This window comes from Brassica oleracea, chromosome C8 (genome assembly GCF_000695525.1).
Source record: "Brassica oleracea var. oleracea cultivar TO1000 chromosome C8, BOL, whole genome shotgun sequence".
Classification (NCBI taxonomy): Eukaryota; Viridiplantae; Streptophyta; class Magnoliopsida; order Brassicales; family Brassicaceae; genus Brassica; species Brassica oleracea.
This window is the reverse complement of record NC_027755.1, coordinates 39031626-39048611: the sequence shown is the minus strand read 5'-3', so window position 1 is coordinate 39048611 and position 16986 is coordinate 39031626. Positions and strand designations below refer to the sequence as shown.

Genomic DNA, 16986 nt, shown 5'->3' with positions numbered 1-16986 from the left:
CTGCATGAAAAAAGTTATTGCTGACCCAACCCTCTCATTTTCTAAATACTAAACCCTAAACCCTAATCACTAAACCGTAAACCCAACTATAAACTCTAAACTAACCTCATCCCAATCCCTAAAACTAAAATTTATTCCAACCCACCCCGACCCGTACATATTTAACCCTACACCATAATCACTAACCATAATGACTATACCCTAAATCCAAAATAAACCATAAACCCAAATAAGATGGAATAAAATAAATAGTATAGTACACATGAATGAAATTATAAAATGTATATGATTGCATAAAAAAAAGTTAGCGGTGACTTTGTCTCATCCCCACCTTCTAAATGCTTAACCTTAAACTTTAATCACTAAACTCTAAAACCAAATATAAACCGTAAAACCAAATATCAAACTGAAAATAATACATAGTATTCTATTTGCCAAATAGAATAGAACAAAACAAATTGTATATTGCAACGGTTTTGTCTCGCCTTTCTCTACGGTTTTCGTCTTCATCGGTCTTGATCAGTGCTGTGCCTCAGTGTAAAGAAAAGAAACATTCGCTTATGGCATCAATTTTTTTTGAAAGATTTGTAAGGCATGTATATATCCATAAATTAAATGTTATTGATTGTTCCTCAGCTTCAGTATCGTATATAGTAAATCATTATCAATATTTTATTTCCTTACTGTTTACACCTACAATTTAGATGTTAATTATAACCAATTAATTATAATTATATATTTTTATTTACTTTTAAAAATTTATCATTACGATCATCTTCTTTTATTTTGTCATAATAAGTATGTTTTCTTCATTTTATATGTTCTTTTACCTATTATTATTTATTTGATTTATTAATTAAGTTTTATTATACAAATTTAGAATAAAACTATGTGTATAAAAGCGTATTGTATATTGCATTTTCATATTTATAAATTAAACATAAAACTATAATAAAAAGTGGAAAAATTCTATCAAAAGGTTATTTATAAAAGAATTTAATTGTTTATTGTATTATTTTATGAAAAAAACACTTTATGAAACATAATATTTTATTTGGTTTAGGGCATCAAAAACTTCTCGCACGGCTCTGGTCTTGATTATGTAATCCGGGTCTTGCCTTGACTTCATCGCCTTCCTCTTAGTTGTGACTATAGTTCAACGATTTAAGTGTCGCCATTATGAATCACGTGAGATTAATTGATTTTTTCCTAAAGAGTCTGTACGTGAATCAAAGTAAGCCACGATTGAATATTTATAATTATCTAATCTATTAAAAGAGAGTCATATTTTTTTCATGTTTTCTTTTTGTAATTCGAAAATACTTTTTGAAACTATTTTTAAAATTTTTATTTTCAAATTTTTAATATTTATTTTTTATTTTATAAAACTTTAAATCTCAATCCTAAATCTCACCCCTTAAGTCTAAACCCTAAGATTTAGATTAGTTAACCCTAGGGATATAAATGTATATTTACCTCTTTAATTAAACATTTTAGTCATTTTAATCATTAGAGTCTATATTTATGGCATAAACTTTTTTAATGATATCCTAGTGTATTTTCCATATTTATATGTATATTTTCTTAATATTCATATATTTTTTTAGGAATGATATTGTTTATATGAATATTGTTTATTTGTTTATGTTATGAAAATATCACATATGAGTAAATTTTGGATATTTAAGTAAGTTTCTAATCTAACCTATTAATTTAAGATCCAATTTTTATCTACCATTAACAAGTCATAGTAAGACCATTTAAAAAATTAGTTAATATGATGTATTTGATTATTTACATTAATAATAAACTAACTATAAATTTGAATTTTATTATTTTTAGTTATAACAAATTTTTTTTGAGAAAGAAGCTAACAAAATTTTATTTAAAATTTTAAATATTTTTATAAAATAACATTTTAATTAATTTCGTAATTAGTAATATATTATTGTTTTAAATCAAGGTTAACTAAAATTTTATTATAAAATAAGAAAATAGAAATTATATATTTTTTAATAAATTCTATAATTATATTATGAATTATATAAAAATAGAAGTGTTATATGAATTAAATATGACAAAATTATATTAAATATGACAAAATTATATTAAATAGGTAGATTCTATAATTCAATAAATTGTTTCATTTAAATAAATTATCACTTATCATTAAAATGAGTTAAAATTTGTAAACTATATAATATTTATATATAAAAATAAATTTATTAACATAGGTTAAAAATTTATATCTATAACTATATATTATCTTTTATTTATATCAACAAAATATAATAGTATATAATAACCTTTAGTTCATATAATATTTTTAAAATATGGTGTAAGAAAACTATGAAATTTTAGTAATTTATTTAAAATATTAATGACAAATCCAATTTTAATGATAAATTATTATTTATTTCAATTATAAGGAATATGTTGAAAACATTTAGAAACTATTACCAAAAATTCAAATATTTGTTTTATAAAATAATGTATTAATGTAATAACAAAAACAAATTCATAATTCATGTAATCTTCCAAACTCAAAAATAGTAGTGTATTTTTCAAAGTTTTCTTGAAAATAAATAAAATTTTGAAAATAAATATTCAAACTCAAAATGACAATATTTCAAATTTTACAAAAGGTAAAATCATTGATAATAAAGAATAACTTTTTGAAATGAACCACGAAAAAACAAACTATACATGTTGAAAAAATTAAAGTAATCTAATATTTTGAAATCTTTATGAAAAATGAAAATACAAATTAATATTATAATATCCAGAATTATCATATACCAATAAAAGTTTCTAAAATAATATGATAGGTGATACTATGTACAAAATTTACTAAAATTATATGGCTATATTATTTAAACAAAACAATGTTTCTACTTATAAAATCCCGTAAAGTACTAAAATAATATATGTTAAAGTATATTGTCTAAAATACAACATGTAAATATAAATTATCTTAAACATATTTCTTTTCTATAATATAAATAAATTGAAGGAGGTTATTTATTTGAGTATATCATATTGTTATTTTATTTTACCTAACTCGAAAATATATTAGTAAGTAATAAAAATTAATAATAAAGTAAAATGTACTAAACAAATCACTATATATTAATAACGCCGAATAATAAATATAAATAATAATATTATAAATTACACAATATATAATACTAAAATAAAAATTATATATTTTAAAAATTATAATAATATCAAATACATTTATAAAATATAAAATATCAGCACAACTGTGCGGGTTAAAATTTAGTTAATTTATTATTTATCAGTCGGTTGCACCGATGAAATACAAGGGTATGATGGCAATTATACATATTGTATATGGTATATTCTTACTGTTTAGGTAAAGTAGTCAGATACTAAATTATTAATTTTTTTGTGTGTCATACAATGCAAATTCCCTTATAATTATGTGTTTTTAGAAATATAATAAATTTAATTATGTATTTTAAAAAAATATATAATAAACCAACAAAAAACTGATTTAAGGATTCACTTCATGAAAAATACACAAAACCTCTCAGAAAATAAAAATCTAATTTACATGATATTTAGTTTGAAGTCACAATGCCTTTAAGGACTCATGATCAATCTCTGTTTGTTCTTCTTATACCAAATTTTACAAATCTTCAAAACCAAAACCAAAGCCAAAGGCTAAGCATTGTAACTGGAGAAGACAAAAAATAATAAAACGAGACTTTTAAGTTTCAGCAAACCAATGACAACTTTCTTTCATACCCAAACCAAAAAAAAATCAACTGATTCACACTTCTCCACTTGCGTGTGCTTCCTTTACAGTCTTATCATATTCATCTTCTTCGTCTTCCTCTTCCTCCACCACCTCCTCTTCATCCACTTCTTCTTCCTCTCCGTCTCCCTTTCCTCCCCAGCCAAACCCTCCAATGGATCTGGAAACAGGCGGAGGCGTTTTGGCATCATCCACTATCTTCATGATCTCTTCAGCGGTCTGCGGGGAGAAGGTTGGATTCTCTTTCTTGAAATATGCAGCTTGAGCTGTCTCTGTGAGTTCCCTTGGCAGGTTCTTCAGGAACCATGGGTGTTTCTTGATTTCTGCAATGGTTATCCTCTGCCAAAAACAACAACTCAGCTCTATTGTCAAACAAAACTCTCAACTTCTCAAAACATTTAGCTCATTTGATTGATGTATATACCTTGAGTGAATTGGCCACAAATATACGGGAAAGAAGATGTTTGCAATCCTGTGAGATGTGGACGTAGTCCGGGATCTTGTACTGAACAGCCATGATTTTCTGTAGAACAACAAGATCACACATTGATGAAAAGGATGTAGCATTCTTAACGCGAGATATGCTGACACATGAGTCAAAAGAATAAACCTACTTGTATTGTTTTCCTGAAGTTCTTTGGGTCTTCCTGGTCTTCGAATGGGTAGGCTCCAACAAGCATGACATAAAGAGTTACACCACAAGACCATACATCAGCCATCTGAAAGAAGAAGAAAGAAATTCAAAATCTTACCGACTTTCACAAAGGTGAGCATGACAGTTTCATAGAAACTCATTGGTTTAGGTAAAATCCATTGCATTGAGCATGATGCCCGGATTTACCAAGATTCAAATATCAGTAAGATTACCTTGCCATCATACTCTCTCCGAGAAAGGACCTCAGGTGCAATATATGCTGGAGTTCCAACTGTGGATTTGGGCCTCGAGTGCAGTAGAGAGGACTATAAATAGAAGGAAAACAAAATAACTTGACAGTGCTTTTATGAAAGTGGGAAAGAACAAAACGATTACGCAGACAATGGCAGGACTTAATAATTTTTGTTTAGTGCCGGACCTTGGAATAACCAAAATCACAGATTTTGAGACGTGGAGCAGGACTTCCATCCAGGAGTGTGTTCTCGAGCTTCAGATCTCTATGGCATATTTGCTGCCAAAAAAAATGGACACAAGGTGAGACAACAGGACTGATAAAGGAACTGATCCCAGACATCTAATAGAAATATATTTGCCTTACCATAGCATGGCAATAGCTAACACCTGATATAAGCTGCTGGAAGAAGTATCTCGCCTGGACAAAGAGAAAAAAAAAAGGGATTAGACTGTAGACCCTAGAGACCAACTGTTAGATACGCTGATAACAAATAAAGAAGATTCACATGTTTTCTCTTCTTCCTAATCTAGCCAAAGACCATACAGAGCTCTAGGGGAAAAAAAAAAACTAATCCTAGATAGTACTTGTACAGTAGCAAAGGAAAGCAAAGCCACAATATTTAGATGCGAAGCTGACCTCATCCTCACTGAATCTTCCAGCACTGCATATACGCTCGAATAATTCACCACCAGCAGCATACTCCATGGCAATAGCAAGATGAGTTGGAGTCAACACAACCTGTGGTTAAGCAAATCACCAGCTTAAGTAGATATCTCATTATCACCATAGCGAGGAGAAGACATGTTATAAATTGACAAACCTCCTTGAAGCGGATAATATTAGGATGGCGAAGTGATCTATGATTAATGATCTCTCTTGCCACATTCTCATCGATCTGTATCCCAAAAAAAAACAACAAATCCACTGCTCAGAAAATGAGATAACTAGCACTGCAATGAGCTAAAAAGACAATCTTTTTTAATGCCAACGAGCTAAGAAGCTAATCATCAGGGTATATGAAATGAGAGATGATCAGCTTCATAAGAACATTGAAAACGAGAAATATGTATGTTGAGAAGGACCTTGGGACCACGCTCGATGTACTTCATAGCAACGAGCTCTTTAGAGTTTTTGACCTTCATGAGCCTCGCCACTCCGAAATTCCCAGCGCCTATGTCTTTCACCAGCTCGTACTTCTCCATCTTAACCCTAATTACAAATTCTCGTTGAAATTGAATCTCTAGGAGCTAAAAAGCACGACAATTTAACGTGCAGAATCCTAAAACAGAGACAAAAAACCAATCAGTACCCCCCACAAATCAACGATGCGATTCCGAGATCTCGCGATTCACAAAAAGGAAAGAGGTTATCGACGATGGAAAGGTGATTGATTGATGAGATTTGAAGGCAAAGCAAAGAATCGACCTTTTTTTTTTTGTTGTTGTTTCGAATTTTTGTTTTTCTTCAAATAAAATAAAGTGATGATGATTGAAGATTGAACAATCTCCCTCTCTCATGATGCTTCCTTTTTTTTTTTAATAAAAAAATCAATTAATTAATCGGATCATTAATTTTGTTAATACCGTGGGACCCAGATGCATCCATGTTTCCCTTTCTGATTCGAGCGCCGTTGTGTTGTACGGAAACACGCTTTTTTTTTTTTTTTTTTTATTTGTTTCCTAATTACATTCTCATTTAATGCAAATAGGTGGTAATAAATTGAGAGTTAATGAGAAATTAACCGTGGATCTGATTGGTAATGAATTTCCAGTAAATGTAAGATTGGATAAAAATTAAACAGCATATTTTATGTAGAAAAAAAACTTTAAATATCTAATTTAGTAAATTTTCATAGGCTTTTTACATTTGCGTTGAACAATGTTTTAATAAAATTAGATGGTGTCCACTTCTCTCTAAATGGTAAATTAGATCTAAACTAAACGATTTTTCTTAAATGTTTTTTTTTTAAAAAAAAATAGTCTAGGTATCCAGAAAACCGGTCAATGCGTAGAAATAAAATCTATAATCCAATGTAAAATGCCCAATTATTTGAATATTGGTGTAGAGCAAAGAATTCCAAGTGGCCACATAAAGGCCCAATTAAATGAGATTTAAGTTTTACATGGGCCTGTAAACTAATACATTGATTTGAGGCCCAATTAGCTGAGCTTTCAGATTTATCATTGTTTTATTACAATCTCTTCAGGATCTCTGCCGAACAAATAACAGTACTGTGCTCTCTCGATCGCTTCATCGCTCGCTGGCGAGAAACGAGAGCGGGGAGCTGACACTGTATCTCTCAACATAAGCCAAATTGAAATCGGATTCATCGAGCGTAGTCATTGTTCTAACTTCTAACGCATTCACACACCACTGTCCCCGCCTTCCTCAGATCTGATCGTCCGCCGGGTTCCGCGATGCCGTCTTCCTCCTCCTCCTCCACCCGCACCGTATTGCTTCTCCTCGTTTCTCTTCTCGCAACTGCTCTCGCCTCCGATTCTGATCACAAGGTTAGAGTCGGATCTCCCCTTCCTGCATTTCAGTTTCTTATACGCACAGCTCGAAATCGAGTACCGTTTCTGTAGATCTCGTGATTCTCATAGTGTTTGTAATTGAACTTTTCTGTTCTTGGATCTGGGTCGGATCCTCGAGCTTCCATATCAAATTGGTTCTTCGTAGGAAGATTTACGAATCAACAATGAGATTGAGGCTCTCGTTGCTTTGATACTCAGAAACGCTCTGTTATGATCAAATTATCATTTTGAACACGCTTTTGCTTTCCTGTTCCAGTATCAAGCTGATGAGCAGGTTACCCTGTGGGTGAACAAAGTTGGGCCATATAACAACCCACAAGAAACATACAACTACTACAGTCTTCCCTTTTGCCGCCCCTCTCAGAACGATGTTCACAAATGGGGTGGTCTCGGTGAAGTTCTTGGCGGAAATGAGCTTATTGACAGCGAGATCCCCATCAAGTTCTTGAGTATGTTTTGATACTTTCATATTACTTATCTTACTTGTGCTCTAATTCTAATGCCTTTTTCTTTTCTTTTTTTGTTTCCACAGAAAATGTTGATAGAAACGTTATCTGTAAGCTTGAACTCGATGAAGCTAAGGTCAAGCACTTTAAAGATGCCATCGAATCTAGCTACTGGTTTGAATTCTTCATGGGTATGTTTCTCATTCCCTTCTACTGTTGTACATATTTCTGCTGAAGTAGCATGAACCAAGAAAAAATATTTGTTTTGTTTTCTTCAGAGAAAAAGATGTCGCTGTTTTCTATTATATTTGCTGAGCTTGCTTTTGGTTCTTTGTTTAGTCATGAGAATCTAAAATATCCCATAACCAGTATCATTTACATCGTTTGAAGTTGTAGGGTATATATTTTTACTTCTACCGTTTCTCATAGTAATAGATCAGGAAAGGTAATTGCTTTGAATGTTATTTCTCACAACTTTTTTTTTTGTGGCATCTGCTTTGCGTGGACTTTCGTCGGATGGTTATAACTTCAGATGATCTGCCTTTATGGGGTATGAGATTTTGTTTATTTACTTGAACATCCAAAATTAATCATTTTCACTTTTCATTTTGGATAGTATTAATCCGGACTTGTCGCTACTGTAGGATTCGTGGGTGAGCTGCATTCTGACAAAAATGGTGAAAACGCCAAACATGTCCTCTACACACATAAGAACATTGTTGTCAAATACAACAAAGACCAGGTCGGTTGTTTACGCCATTAAGCAATAATATGGATACCATGTGATGTGAGCTACATGCAGTGATCTTATTTATTTATTTGTTTTATAGATCATACATGTTAATCTAACTCAAGACAACCCAAGGCCACTGGAAGCAGGGAGGACAGTGGATCTGACGTATTCTGTGCAATGGATTCCAACAGATATCACGTTTCCTCGCCGTTTTGATGTATATCTGGATTATCCGTTCTTTGAGCACCAGGTAACTTTTAGCTTCTTATGTACCCTTCTGATTTTGTCTTCGGTTATGATTTGTTCACAGTTTCATAATGTTCATACTAAATGTCTCCGTTCCTGCTTGTTTAACAATTTTTATTCAAAGTTCATCTCTTTTAGATATTGTTCAAGATTTATAAGCCTTCTAAGTTTTTCTCTTTTCGTTTTGCAGATCCATTGGTTCTCCATCTTCAACTCGTTCATGATGGTTATTTTTCTCACTGGTTTGGTCTCAATGATATTGATGAGGACTCTCAGAAATGATTATGCAAAGTATGCTCGTGAAGATGATGATCTCGAGAGCTTGGTATGTTTCCTCAACTTTTATTTGTCCCAGTTTCAAAATTTGGTTCGCTGGTGTTACTCTCTTGGCAGTTTGTCCAACACTATTTTCTTTATTTTTGAGGTTGTAAAACCATTTCTGACATTGGTATTGATGATTACAGGAACGGGATGTAAATGAAGAATCTGGTTGGAAACTTGTGCATGGGGATGTGTTCAGACCTCCATGGAGTCTAGTTCTTCTCTCAGCTGTTGTTGGCACAGGTGCACAGTTGGCGTTGCTTGTCCTTCTTGTCATATTAATGGCCATCGTCGGGACTCTCTATGTTGGGTATGTATTATACTTTGTTTCACTTGCAACTAAGTTTTCCGTGTTGGCTGGATTTTGCTCACCGTGTATTCTGATTATTTCAGGAGAGGAGCAATCGTCACAACATTCATAGTTTGCTATGCTCTAACTTCGTTTATCTCTGGTTATGTGAGTGGTGGAATGTACTCAAGAAGCGGGGGTATGCCTTAATTTTCTTGGCAGATCTCTACAGTGTTACTTTCGCCTCTGATTTTTTAAGATTTTATTTTAATGCTAATTTGTTCAGGTAAACATTGGATCAAGTGCATGGTCCTCACGGCTTCTCTCTTCCCCTTTTTGTGCTTTGGAATCGGCTTTCTCCTAAACACAATTGCTATATTCTATGGATCCCTTGCGGCTATTCCTTTCGGGACAATGGTGGTTGTGTTTGTAATTTGGGGTTTCATTTCCTTCCCCTTAGCCCTCCTCGGGACAGTCGTAGGAAGAAACTGGAGCGGTGCTCCCAACAATCCATGCCGTGTGAAGACCATTCCACGTCCAATCCCTGAGAAGAAATGGTACTTGACTCCATCGGTTGTCTCCCTGATGGGAGGGTTGCTACCATTCGGAAGCATCTTCATCGAGATGTACTTTGTCTTCACATCCTTCTGGAATTACAAGGTAAAAATAGTACCTGAACTGCTTGAAGGAGAGCCTCACTGTGCCTTGGTTTATCACAGTAAGAAGAGTAAATTGAATGGCTCTTCCTGATGCCCTCTTTGGTTTTGGGCTTGACAGGTGTACTACGTGTATGGATTCATGCTGCTGGTTTTTGTAATTCTGGTCATAGTGACGGTCTGTGTGACAATTGTGGGAACCTATTTCCTACTGAACGCAGAGAACTATCACTGGCAATGGACGTCGTTTTTCTCAGCTGCTTCAACGGCTGTCTACGTCTACTTATACTCCATCTATTACTACTACGTAAAGACCAAGATGTCAGGATTCTTCCAGACAAGCTTCTACTTTGGATACACCATGATGTTCTGTCTTGGCCTTGGAATCCTTTGCGGTGAGAGCTCACTCCCTCTCAGCTCTATTCAAAACCAGAGTTTGGTATTTACCGATTTGAGACTAAGAAATATCTTCCTCTGAAAATTTTGCAGGAGCTGTTGGATTCTTGGGATCAAACCTGTTTGTAAGGAGAATCTATAGAAACATCAAGTGCGACTAGATGATTTATCGAAAAGGAAGAAAAAACATCCAATGTAGAAGAAATCTTCTTATGAGGATTATATATTATATAAATACAGACAGTAGAGAGGGAAATTAAGATGGAGGAAGGGCTTATGTCTTTTTATTTTCTCCCTTTTTGGTAAGTGAACTGTTCTCTATAGATTAGAAACGAGTGGATGTAATATACTACTACTACCTGTAATCTTCTTTTTCCTTATTCCTTTTCGTGTTTACTTCACTATCACCTACATCATTGAATATAGTGTCCTTTAGAGGCAATTGGATATAATCTTCAGTCTTCTATTTGTTTACCCGCATCAGATTTTTCTGGAGAAATTTGTATTTTAAACCTTTGTAAAAAGTTAGCAATTTTGAACTTCTGTATTCAAAAAATCACATTTGACACAATCAAACCAATTATACTAACACATTAAATTTTGAGATTAATTTACACTTTCACCACATCAAAAAAAATGTCACCGGTAGTGTTTATCCAAGAGTCAAAAGGCATGATGTAGTGATTTATTCTTTTTTTTTCAAATAATAAATAAAATAAATAAGTTATAAAAATAAGAAAAAATTAAAAATAAATTGAATAAATAAAATAAAATTGACTAATAAATAAATGTAAGAAAAATAAATTAAATAAAAATGTCTAAAATATATTTTTTAGAAATTTAAAATAAGTAAATAAATTCAACATACCGATAATGGTTTCCGACATATTCATCATAAGTGATGGTTTCTCGATATATCGAAGATGATAATTTTCAAAGATATTATTATTAATGTTAAGATATAGTTAATCATTTTACTTTTTTTTAGTAATTATTTTATGATTTGATTCTGTGATTGTTAATATATGGATTTTGAATATCCAAACATTCCATTAGTTCTTTTATAAGTTCAATGGATCACAAATTTTAATTCTTCTTAAGATTCTTGTTTTTCCAACATATTTTCCTAAATAAGTGCATCAATGCAAAAGCAAAAGGAAAAACGATAGCTCAGATTCATTAAACTCTAAAAATTCATCTTCAATAACTAATCGAAAAGCAAATAGTTATTTTTTAATAATGTTAACACGATGGTACTTAACCAAGATTTTTATGTAACAAAACTAACATAAGAATATAGGACTAATATTTCTACCAGTATTAAATTTATAAATACTAAAATATTGTATTATACGATTGTGTTGAAGTCACATGCTGAGGCGTTTTTAGTGCACTAATGTTAAATTTATAAATGCTAAAATCATATATTGTATTAATATTAAAAAAAAAATAAACCACACATTTTATGTTTGGGTGTTCTCTATCGCTTTGTGATATATTTTCTCGACTCTTTGATTTGAATGTAATATATTCTCTCTTTTATTTTAGCATATGGTAAATTATCTATATTATCAAATGGTAAACCATGTTAAAAATAATATTCTATCCATTAATCTATAAAAATTAATGTATAAATTCAAATTGAATTTTATGAACAAATAGTAGAAATGTATATTTTTATCATCAAATATTATGTTATAGTTGCATTAACATATTTAAGAAAAAATAATTTAAATCAGAATCAAAACATAACAAAACAATAGAAGCCATGATTTTAAAAATTCATATATAAAATCAAAATCTATTCAAAAAGTAATGGTCTCCTAAAAATTTATGTTCTTGTTTATAGCAATTTTCCCAGATCATCAACATATCACTATTGCAGATAAGAGACATATGATAAGGGTAATATAGTCTAAAATAATGTCACACCTTTCTTATTTTTCATTTTTACTAATTAGTAATTATGTTTGTCATCTCAAGTAAACAAAATTGGGGAGAATCATTGTCAAGTGAGAAATCATAAAATGATTCGTAGTAGAAATCTAGAGTATCTCAATTAATATGTAAATCTAATCGCATGCATAGTTAAGAGATTACTCTCTTTTTAAATCATGGATAGTTTCATCATTTGCATAGTTTTTTTGAAGAAATCCACGCACCTCTTTTATTGATTTAAATATTTAATTGTAAGTGAAATCTCTATTATGTTCAAATCTTTGCCGATGAATGCTAAGTTCTTAGGTTTGACTATGAGATATTGAAGTGAGAAATTTTGCTAGCACACGTAACATTCCATAAAAGTAAAAAAAAAAATACACACACAATTACCAATAACTACATAATATATGCATTATTGGTTCATTTGTTGATGCCACAATCATTCTAAGATGGTCCGCACATTAAGATAACCATATATTTGGTTACTTATTTCTACTAATGTAAAATGCAATTTTGAAAGGATATTATTGTTAAGTTGTGATAGTATCCTTTTTATCAAGCATGTATGACCATTTATTAGCAAATCATGTAGAGTATAACAACAATTTTAACTGATTAATCTTTTTAAGTGATTGAATTAGGTGAATGAACATCTATCCTCACAAGTATTTCTACCAGCAAATGTGGGAAATTTCTATTGTGTGTTAGGATCCTCAAGACTACATAATACAAATCAACAATTTGGTATTGAAGGTAAAACATATTCAATTGTTGGAGATGTGAAAATTCCCGAAGTGAAAATACTTATGAAGTATTTACCAAGTCTAACAATTGTAATAGTGTTATGAATGCAGAATATGCTATGAGGGAGGTAACATGTGAAGAATGCGAAAACTTAGTAAAATTAAAGAATTCTAGTTCACCAAAGGTTACTTAAGCTTTAGAAGTTTTGGTATGATGATTTTAAAGACTTGGTTGTTCGTTTTATATTAATGTAATAACATAAGAGTCATAATACAAAGTAATCTTCGTTATTATATATGTTAAATGTTTCATGTTTTTTCTTTAAGTATTTTTTATCATGTATGACTGAATGCAATGAATACAAGTGGTCTTCTAAATGTATGATTAAATGACTATTCTAGAGTAAATATTTTGGAGTAAAATTGTTTTTACTATATTTACCAAATATTTATCCGCAATTTAAATATAACTGGAAATATATCAGCTACTTTTAATGATGTTTTCTATCTTCGACTTTTTGGTGTTCAATTTTTTTCTTGTCATTTTTTCTAGGGGTGGGCACTTCGTTTATTTTCTCGGTTCAGTTTGGTTTGGTTAATTCGGTTCTAGCATTTTTTTCAACTGAAGTAAACCATAGTTAGTTTGGTTCAGTTTGTGTTCGGTTCGGTTTTTATTTGGTTCAGTTTATATTCGGTTCGATTTGTTTTTTGGACCAGTTTAATTAGATTCTTCTTAGTTTGATTTTTCTAAAAGAAATTATGTTTTAAAACATAAACTATATGAACTAAATTCAATATAAAACTGAAACAAATTTTTTTTAAAAAAAGTCACAAAAGTATATAAGAATTAAAATAAATGAAAGTTAATTAAAGTAAAAAAAAATAACATCATTAGTAATATCTCTTATATCATTAAAATTCAAAAGCCTGCAATGAATGAAATATTTTAAATCAAATATTTTGATGATTACATATTAGGTTAGAAGAATATATGTTAGTGAATATAAAATGGAAAATATGTGGTTTAGTATTAGAATTTTAGTATACTGGTATTACTAATATTTTTAATTTAAATAATTACAAAACCACATTGGTTTCTCGGTTCGGTTCGGTTTAAACCGAACCGAACCATTCAGGTTGGAGAAATCTTCAACCGAATTGTTTGAAATAGACTTTGGTTCGATTTGATCGGATTCGGTTCGGTTGGTTTGGTTCGACTCGGTTCGGTACGATTTTTTTGCCCACCCCTAATTTTTTCCTTCTTATTCATCTTTTACTCTAATTATTATTTTTCTCTCATTTTATCCATTTCAATTACTCTCAACTTTAGTTACTCTCAATTACTATATCTTTACCAACCAATCTTACATGTTCAATGCATGCTCTTCAGTTATATGTCTTCTATTGCTATCATTTTCCCTATGCTTATTTTATTACATTTGATTATATTTGGTCCATATTATTATTTAGTTGGCCAACTTATGTCTTCTTACATTGTATTATTATCCACCCATTTCTATTTTATTTCTTTGTGTTATGATATATTTTGTTTAAATGGTTTAATGTGTAAGTAATTATCAATTTACTATTCATGAGAATTATATAAATAGTTAAAAAATAATGTTGATGTTTAATAAGATAGACGCATGTTGGAAGACCAGATGAACGATGGTATGTTCTCACCTGAGTGGCGTACCCGACTTCTGACGTCGTCGTTGAAACTTGAAACCCACAAGGAACCATTGTTTAAATTCTAAACCATCTTTAAGCTTCTTTGATGGAATATGATTATATGGGATAAAGCTTGATGTATAAGTCATGTCTAAAACTTTATATTATATGAATCGATGCAAAATAGAGAAGAACTTGCGAGGACGTATATTTATTTGTTTCTACGGAAGATCAATAGCATGCAATCTACAAGAGCTACGCCCAAATGGCAAGAGCGGACATAAGTCCAGCTCCAAGGAACAACATTACATAAGACACAACTTGAAGCCTCACATTACAGCTCATCCTCTTGCTTAGAAAATCAGCTGCGATCAGGTCCACCAGAGCCATGTACACCAGTATCCCAGCCGAGAGCGAGTCCAGTATACCCTCGGCCACCAGAGCTCCAGGGCTATGCGAGTTGAAAGACGAGGCCACCGCCGTTCCGATCCCGATCCCTACAGGCGTTGTCAGCGCGAAGAAGCAAGCCATTACGGTCGCTGATTTGTTCTTAAACTGTGCTTGAGAGATGCAGCCTCCGAGCGCAAACCCTTCAAAGAACTGGTGAAATGATAGAGCTGCTATTAAGGGTCTGATCGTGCATGGAGACTGCGATACTCCGAGGGATAGACCGATGATGATTGAGTGAGATACAATCCCAAGCTCCAATATCTGTAAAAATCAATGGTTTTAGACACAATCTTAACATAATGTTTGAGCAAAAGAGTAAGTAACAAGAGACTTAAACCTGAGAAACAACAACATGCCTAGCTCCATTTCCAACATCTTGATGTCCATGTCCGTGTGAATGCCCATGTCCATCGCATGTACCAAGGCCATTAGAGTGACTATGTCTATGGTGAGCAGCATGAGCACGGATGCCAACAATGTGCATCCCGCCACCTTCCTCTTCACCAAACACTTTATTATTACCATCACTCACTCTTTCCACAACCACAGGAACAATAGACGCCTCTTCACGACCAGACTCAACACCAACAGCAGCGGAAGCTTCACTAGCAGCAGTAGCATCATCACTCCTCTCTTGCCTCCTCTCATAATACTGAGTCCCCATGAAATCCACAAGCAGTGTGATCAAAGCAGCCACCATAGCAAAGAACCCAGGAAATGGAAACTTAGACCAAGGGAACTCCGGCAAACAAGCATTGGTGAGAGCTTCAGTGCCACCAGCAAGCATGTGGACAAAGCCAGTTGCTAGTATGACACCAGCTGCAAAGGCCTTAGCAGATACAAAGAGGTTCCCTTCCGTTTGAAGGAAGCGGCGGTTCTTGCCAACGAGAGGTATGGCTACACCAGCTGCTCCAGATAGGAAGATGGATGCAATGGCTACGAATTTGAGTACAAACGCAGCTGAGTCGTCTCTGCAGAGGTCAGATTCGCCGGCGTCACAGAGGATTTTGGGAGACGCCATCATCTGCAAAATTGACTCTTTTTTCGTTGTTTCGACGGTCCATACATCAAGAGAGAAACCCATTTCAGAACAATCACAGTTTCACAATCTAACAATCAATTCGTTTCACCAAATAAAAACGCAGATAAGGTGTTCGACGAAATACCCGAGAGAGAATCTGTTCCTGATCCACCACCGAACAAGTACAGAGGTAACGATTTCCAAAGAATCTAAACACCAATTAGAGGATAAATCAGATTTCCAGAATTGAATTACAATGAGTTCTGATTATGAATTGACTAACATCGACGATGATCATGGGGAACAAAGAGAGAGTATATTCTTCTTCTTTCTCGGGATTAATGCGCAGAAAGCCAAACCTTTATTATATGTGAGAAACCGAAAAGAAGGAAGAATGTTGGAGAAAGAGTGTCGACATTGTCAGCAAGAACAGGCTGCTCCGTGGCAGCTCAACACTGATGAGAGACTGACGCGATCCAAATCCTCTCTCAAACTTTGTCTATACTTAGCTAAATATGTCGACATTCTCATGTTATTCTCTTTTTCTTTTCCCTTTTTCCTTGTGATTTTTAGAGACTTTTAAGCTAGTGCTATTCTTTTCTCTCTTCTTCACTAGTATAAATAAATACAACATTATATAAATGAACTAGTATTATTAATATCTGTACATTTGTCTTCTTTGGCTGTAAATGTTGTAATGGTAATTTTTTGTTTGTTTGTTAAATCGAGTAGTCTACATATTGGGTTGTGTATGCAGAGCGGTAATGCAATGACCATCTACATTTGACTGCTAATGCATTAATAGTTTTATCACTTCCCTTCATCTCAAACACTATAGCTTCCCACAAAGGTTACATCGTCAAAACAA

The 16986-nt window shown here is 32.5% G+C and overlaps 3 protein-coding genes across 6 annotated transcripts; 1 reads left to right on the top strand and 2 right to left on the bottom strand.

Annotated features, from left to right (window-relative positions):
• Positions 1-3556: 3556 nt before the first annotated feature.
• Positions 3557-6159, bottom strand: LOC106307409 (serine/threonine-protein kinase SRK2A-like). Its single transcript, XM_013744364.1, has 10 exons — positions 5981-6159; positions 5754-5879; positions 5492-5566; positions 5308-5409; positions 5035-5088; positions 4855-4947; positions 4649-4741; positions 4396-4500; positions 4206-4304; positions 3557-4120 (listed from the first exon to the last, which is right to left on the bottom strand). Exons 2-10 carry the CDS (start codon positions 5871-5873, stop codon positions 3797-3799), a joined length of 1065 nt encoding a protein of 354 aa, XP_013599818.1. The 5' UTR covers positions 5874-5879; positions 5981-6159; the 3' UTR covers positions 3557-3796.
• Positions 6160-7088: 929 nt separating this feature from the next.
• On the top strand, positions 7089-10758 carry LOC106312667 (transmembrane 9 superfamily member 1-like). Its single transcript, XM_013750270.1, has 12 exons — positions 7089-7181; positions 7462-7654; positions 7738-7842; positions 8184-8201; positions 8296-8393; positions 8482-8634; positions 8821-8955; positions 9095-9261; positions 9345-9439; positions 9527-9900; positions 10018-10291; positions 10386-10758. The coding sequence occupies exons 1-12, from the start codon at positions 7089-7091 to the stop codon at positions 10451-10453; spliced, it is 1773 nt and encodes a 590-aa protein (XP_013605724.1). The 3' UTR covers positions 10454-10758.
• A 4073-nt stretch (positions 10759-14831) lies between these two features.
• LOC106307694 (zinc transporter 4, chloroplastic) lies at positions 14832-16665 on the bottom strand. 4 transcript variants are annotated; one of them, XM_013744716.1, is made up of 4 exons: positions 16402-16665; positions 16264-16327; positions 15435-16121; positions 14832-15358 (listed from the first exon to the last, which is right to left on the bottom strand). In XM_013744716.1, the coding sequence occupies exons 3-4, from the start codon at positions 16119-16121 to the stop codon at positions 14903-14905; spliced, it is 1143 nt and encodes a 380-aa protein (XP_013600170.1). In that variant the 5' UTR covers positions 16264-16327; positions 16402-16665; the 3' UTR covers positions 14832-14902. The 4 variants fall into 4 exon arrangements, with proteins under 4 accessions (XP_013600170.1, XP_013600171.1, XP_013600168.1 ...); XM_013744717.1 differs by having other exon boundaries at positions 16478-16665; XM_013744714.1 differs by having other exon boundaries at positions 15435-16135; positions 16402-16661.
• Between the last annotated feature and the right edge of the window lie 321 nt (positions 16666-16986).

What these genes read in the sequence shown, in the direction of transcription:
- LOC106307694 (XM_013744714.1), bottom strand. An exon ending in AGGAACAGATTCTCTCTCGG is followed by an intron (nt 16,136 to 16,263) that starts GTATTTCGTCGA and finishes CAACGAAAAAAG; the next exon opens with AGTCAATTTTGCAGATGATG. An exon ending in GGCATGTTGTTGTTTCTCAG is followed by an intron (nt 15,359 to 15,434) that starts GTTTAAGTCTCT and finishes TGATTTTTACAG; the next exon opens with ATATTGGAGCTTGGGATTGT.
- LOC106312667 (XM_013750270.1), top strand. Translation starts at nt 7,089, where the DNA reads ATGCCGTCTTCCTCCTCCTCCTCCACCCGCACCGTATTGCTTCTCCTC. An exon ending in GATCCCCATCAAGTTCTTGA is followed by an intron (nt 7,655 to 7,737) that starts GTATGTTTTGAT and finishes TTGTTTCCACAG; the next exon opens with AAAATGTTGATAGAAACGTT. An exon ending in ATCCGTTCTTTGAGCACCAG is followed by an intron (nt 8,635 to 8,820) that starts GTAACTTTTAGC and finishes TTCGTTTTGCAG; the next exon opens with ATCCATTGGTTCTCCATCTT.
- LOC106307409 (XM_013744364.1), bottom strand. Translation starts at nt 5,873, where the DNA reads ATGGAGAAGTACGAGCTGGTGAAAGACATAGGCGCTGGGAATTTCGGA. An exon ending in TTAGCTATTGCCATGCTATG is followed by an intron (nt 4,948 to 5,034) that starts GTAAGGCAAATA and finishes TTTTTTTGGCAG; the next exon opens with CAAATATGCCATAGAGATCT. An exon ending in TTGTGGCCAATTCACTCAAG is followed by an intron (nt 4,121 to 4,205) that starts GTATATACATCA and finishes TGTTTTTGGCAG; the next exon opens with AGGATAACCATTGCAGAAAT.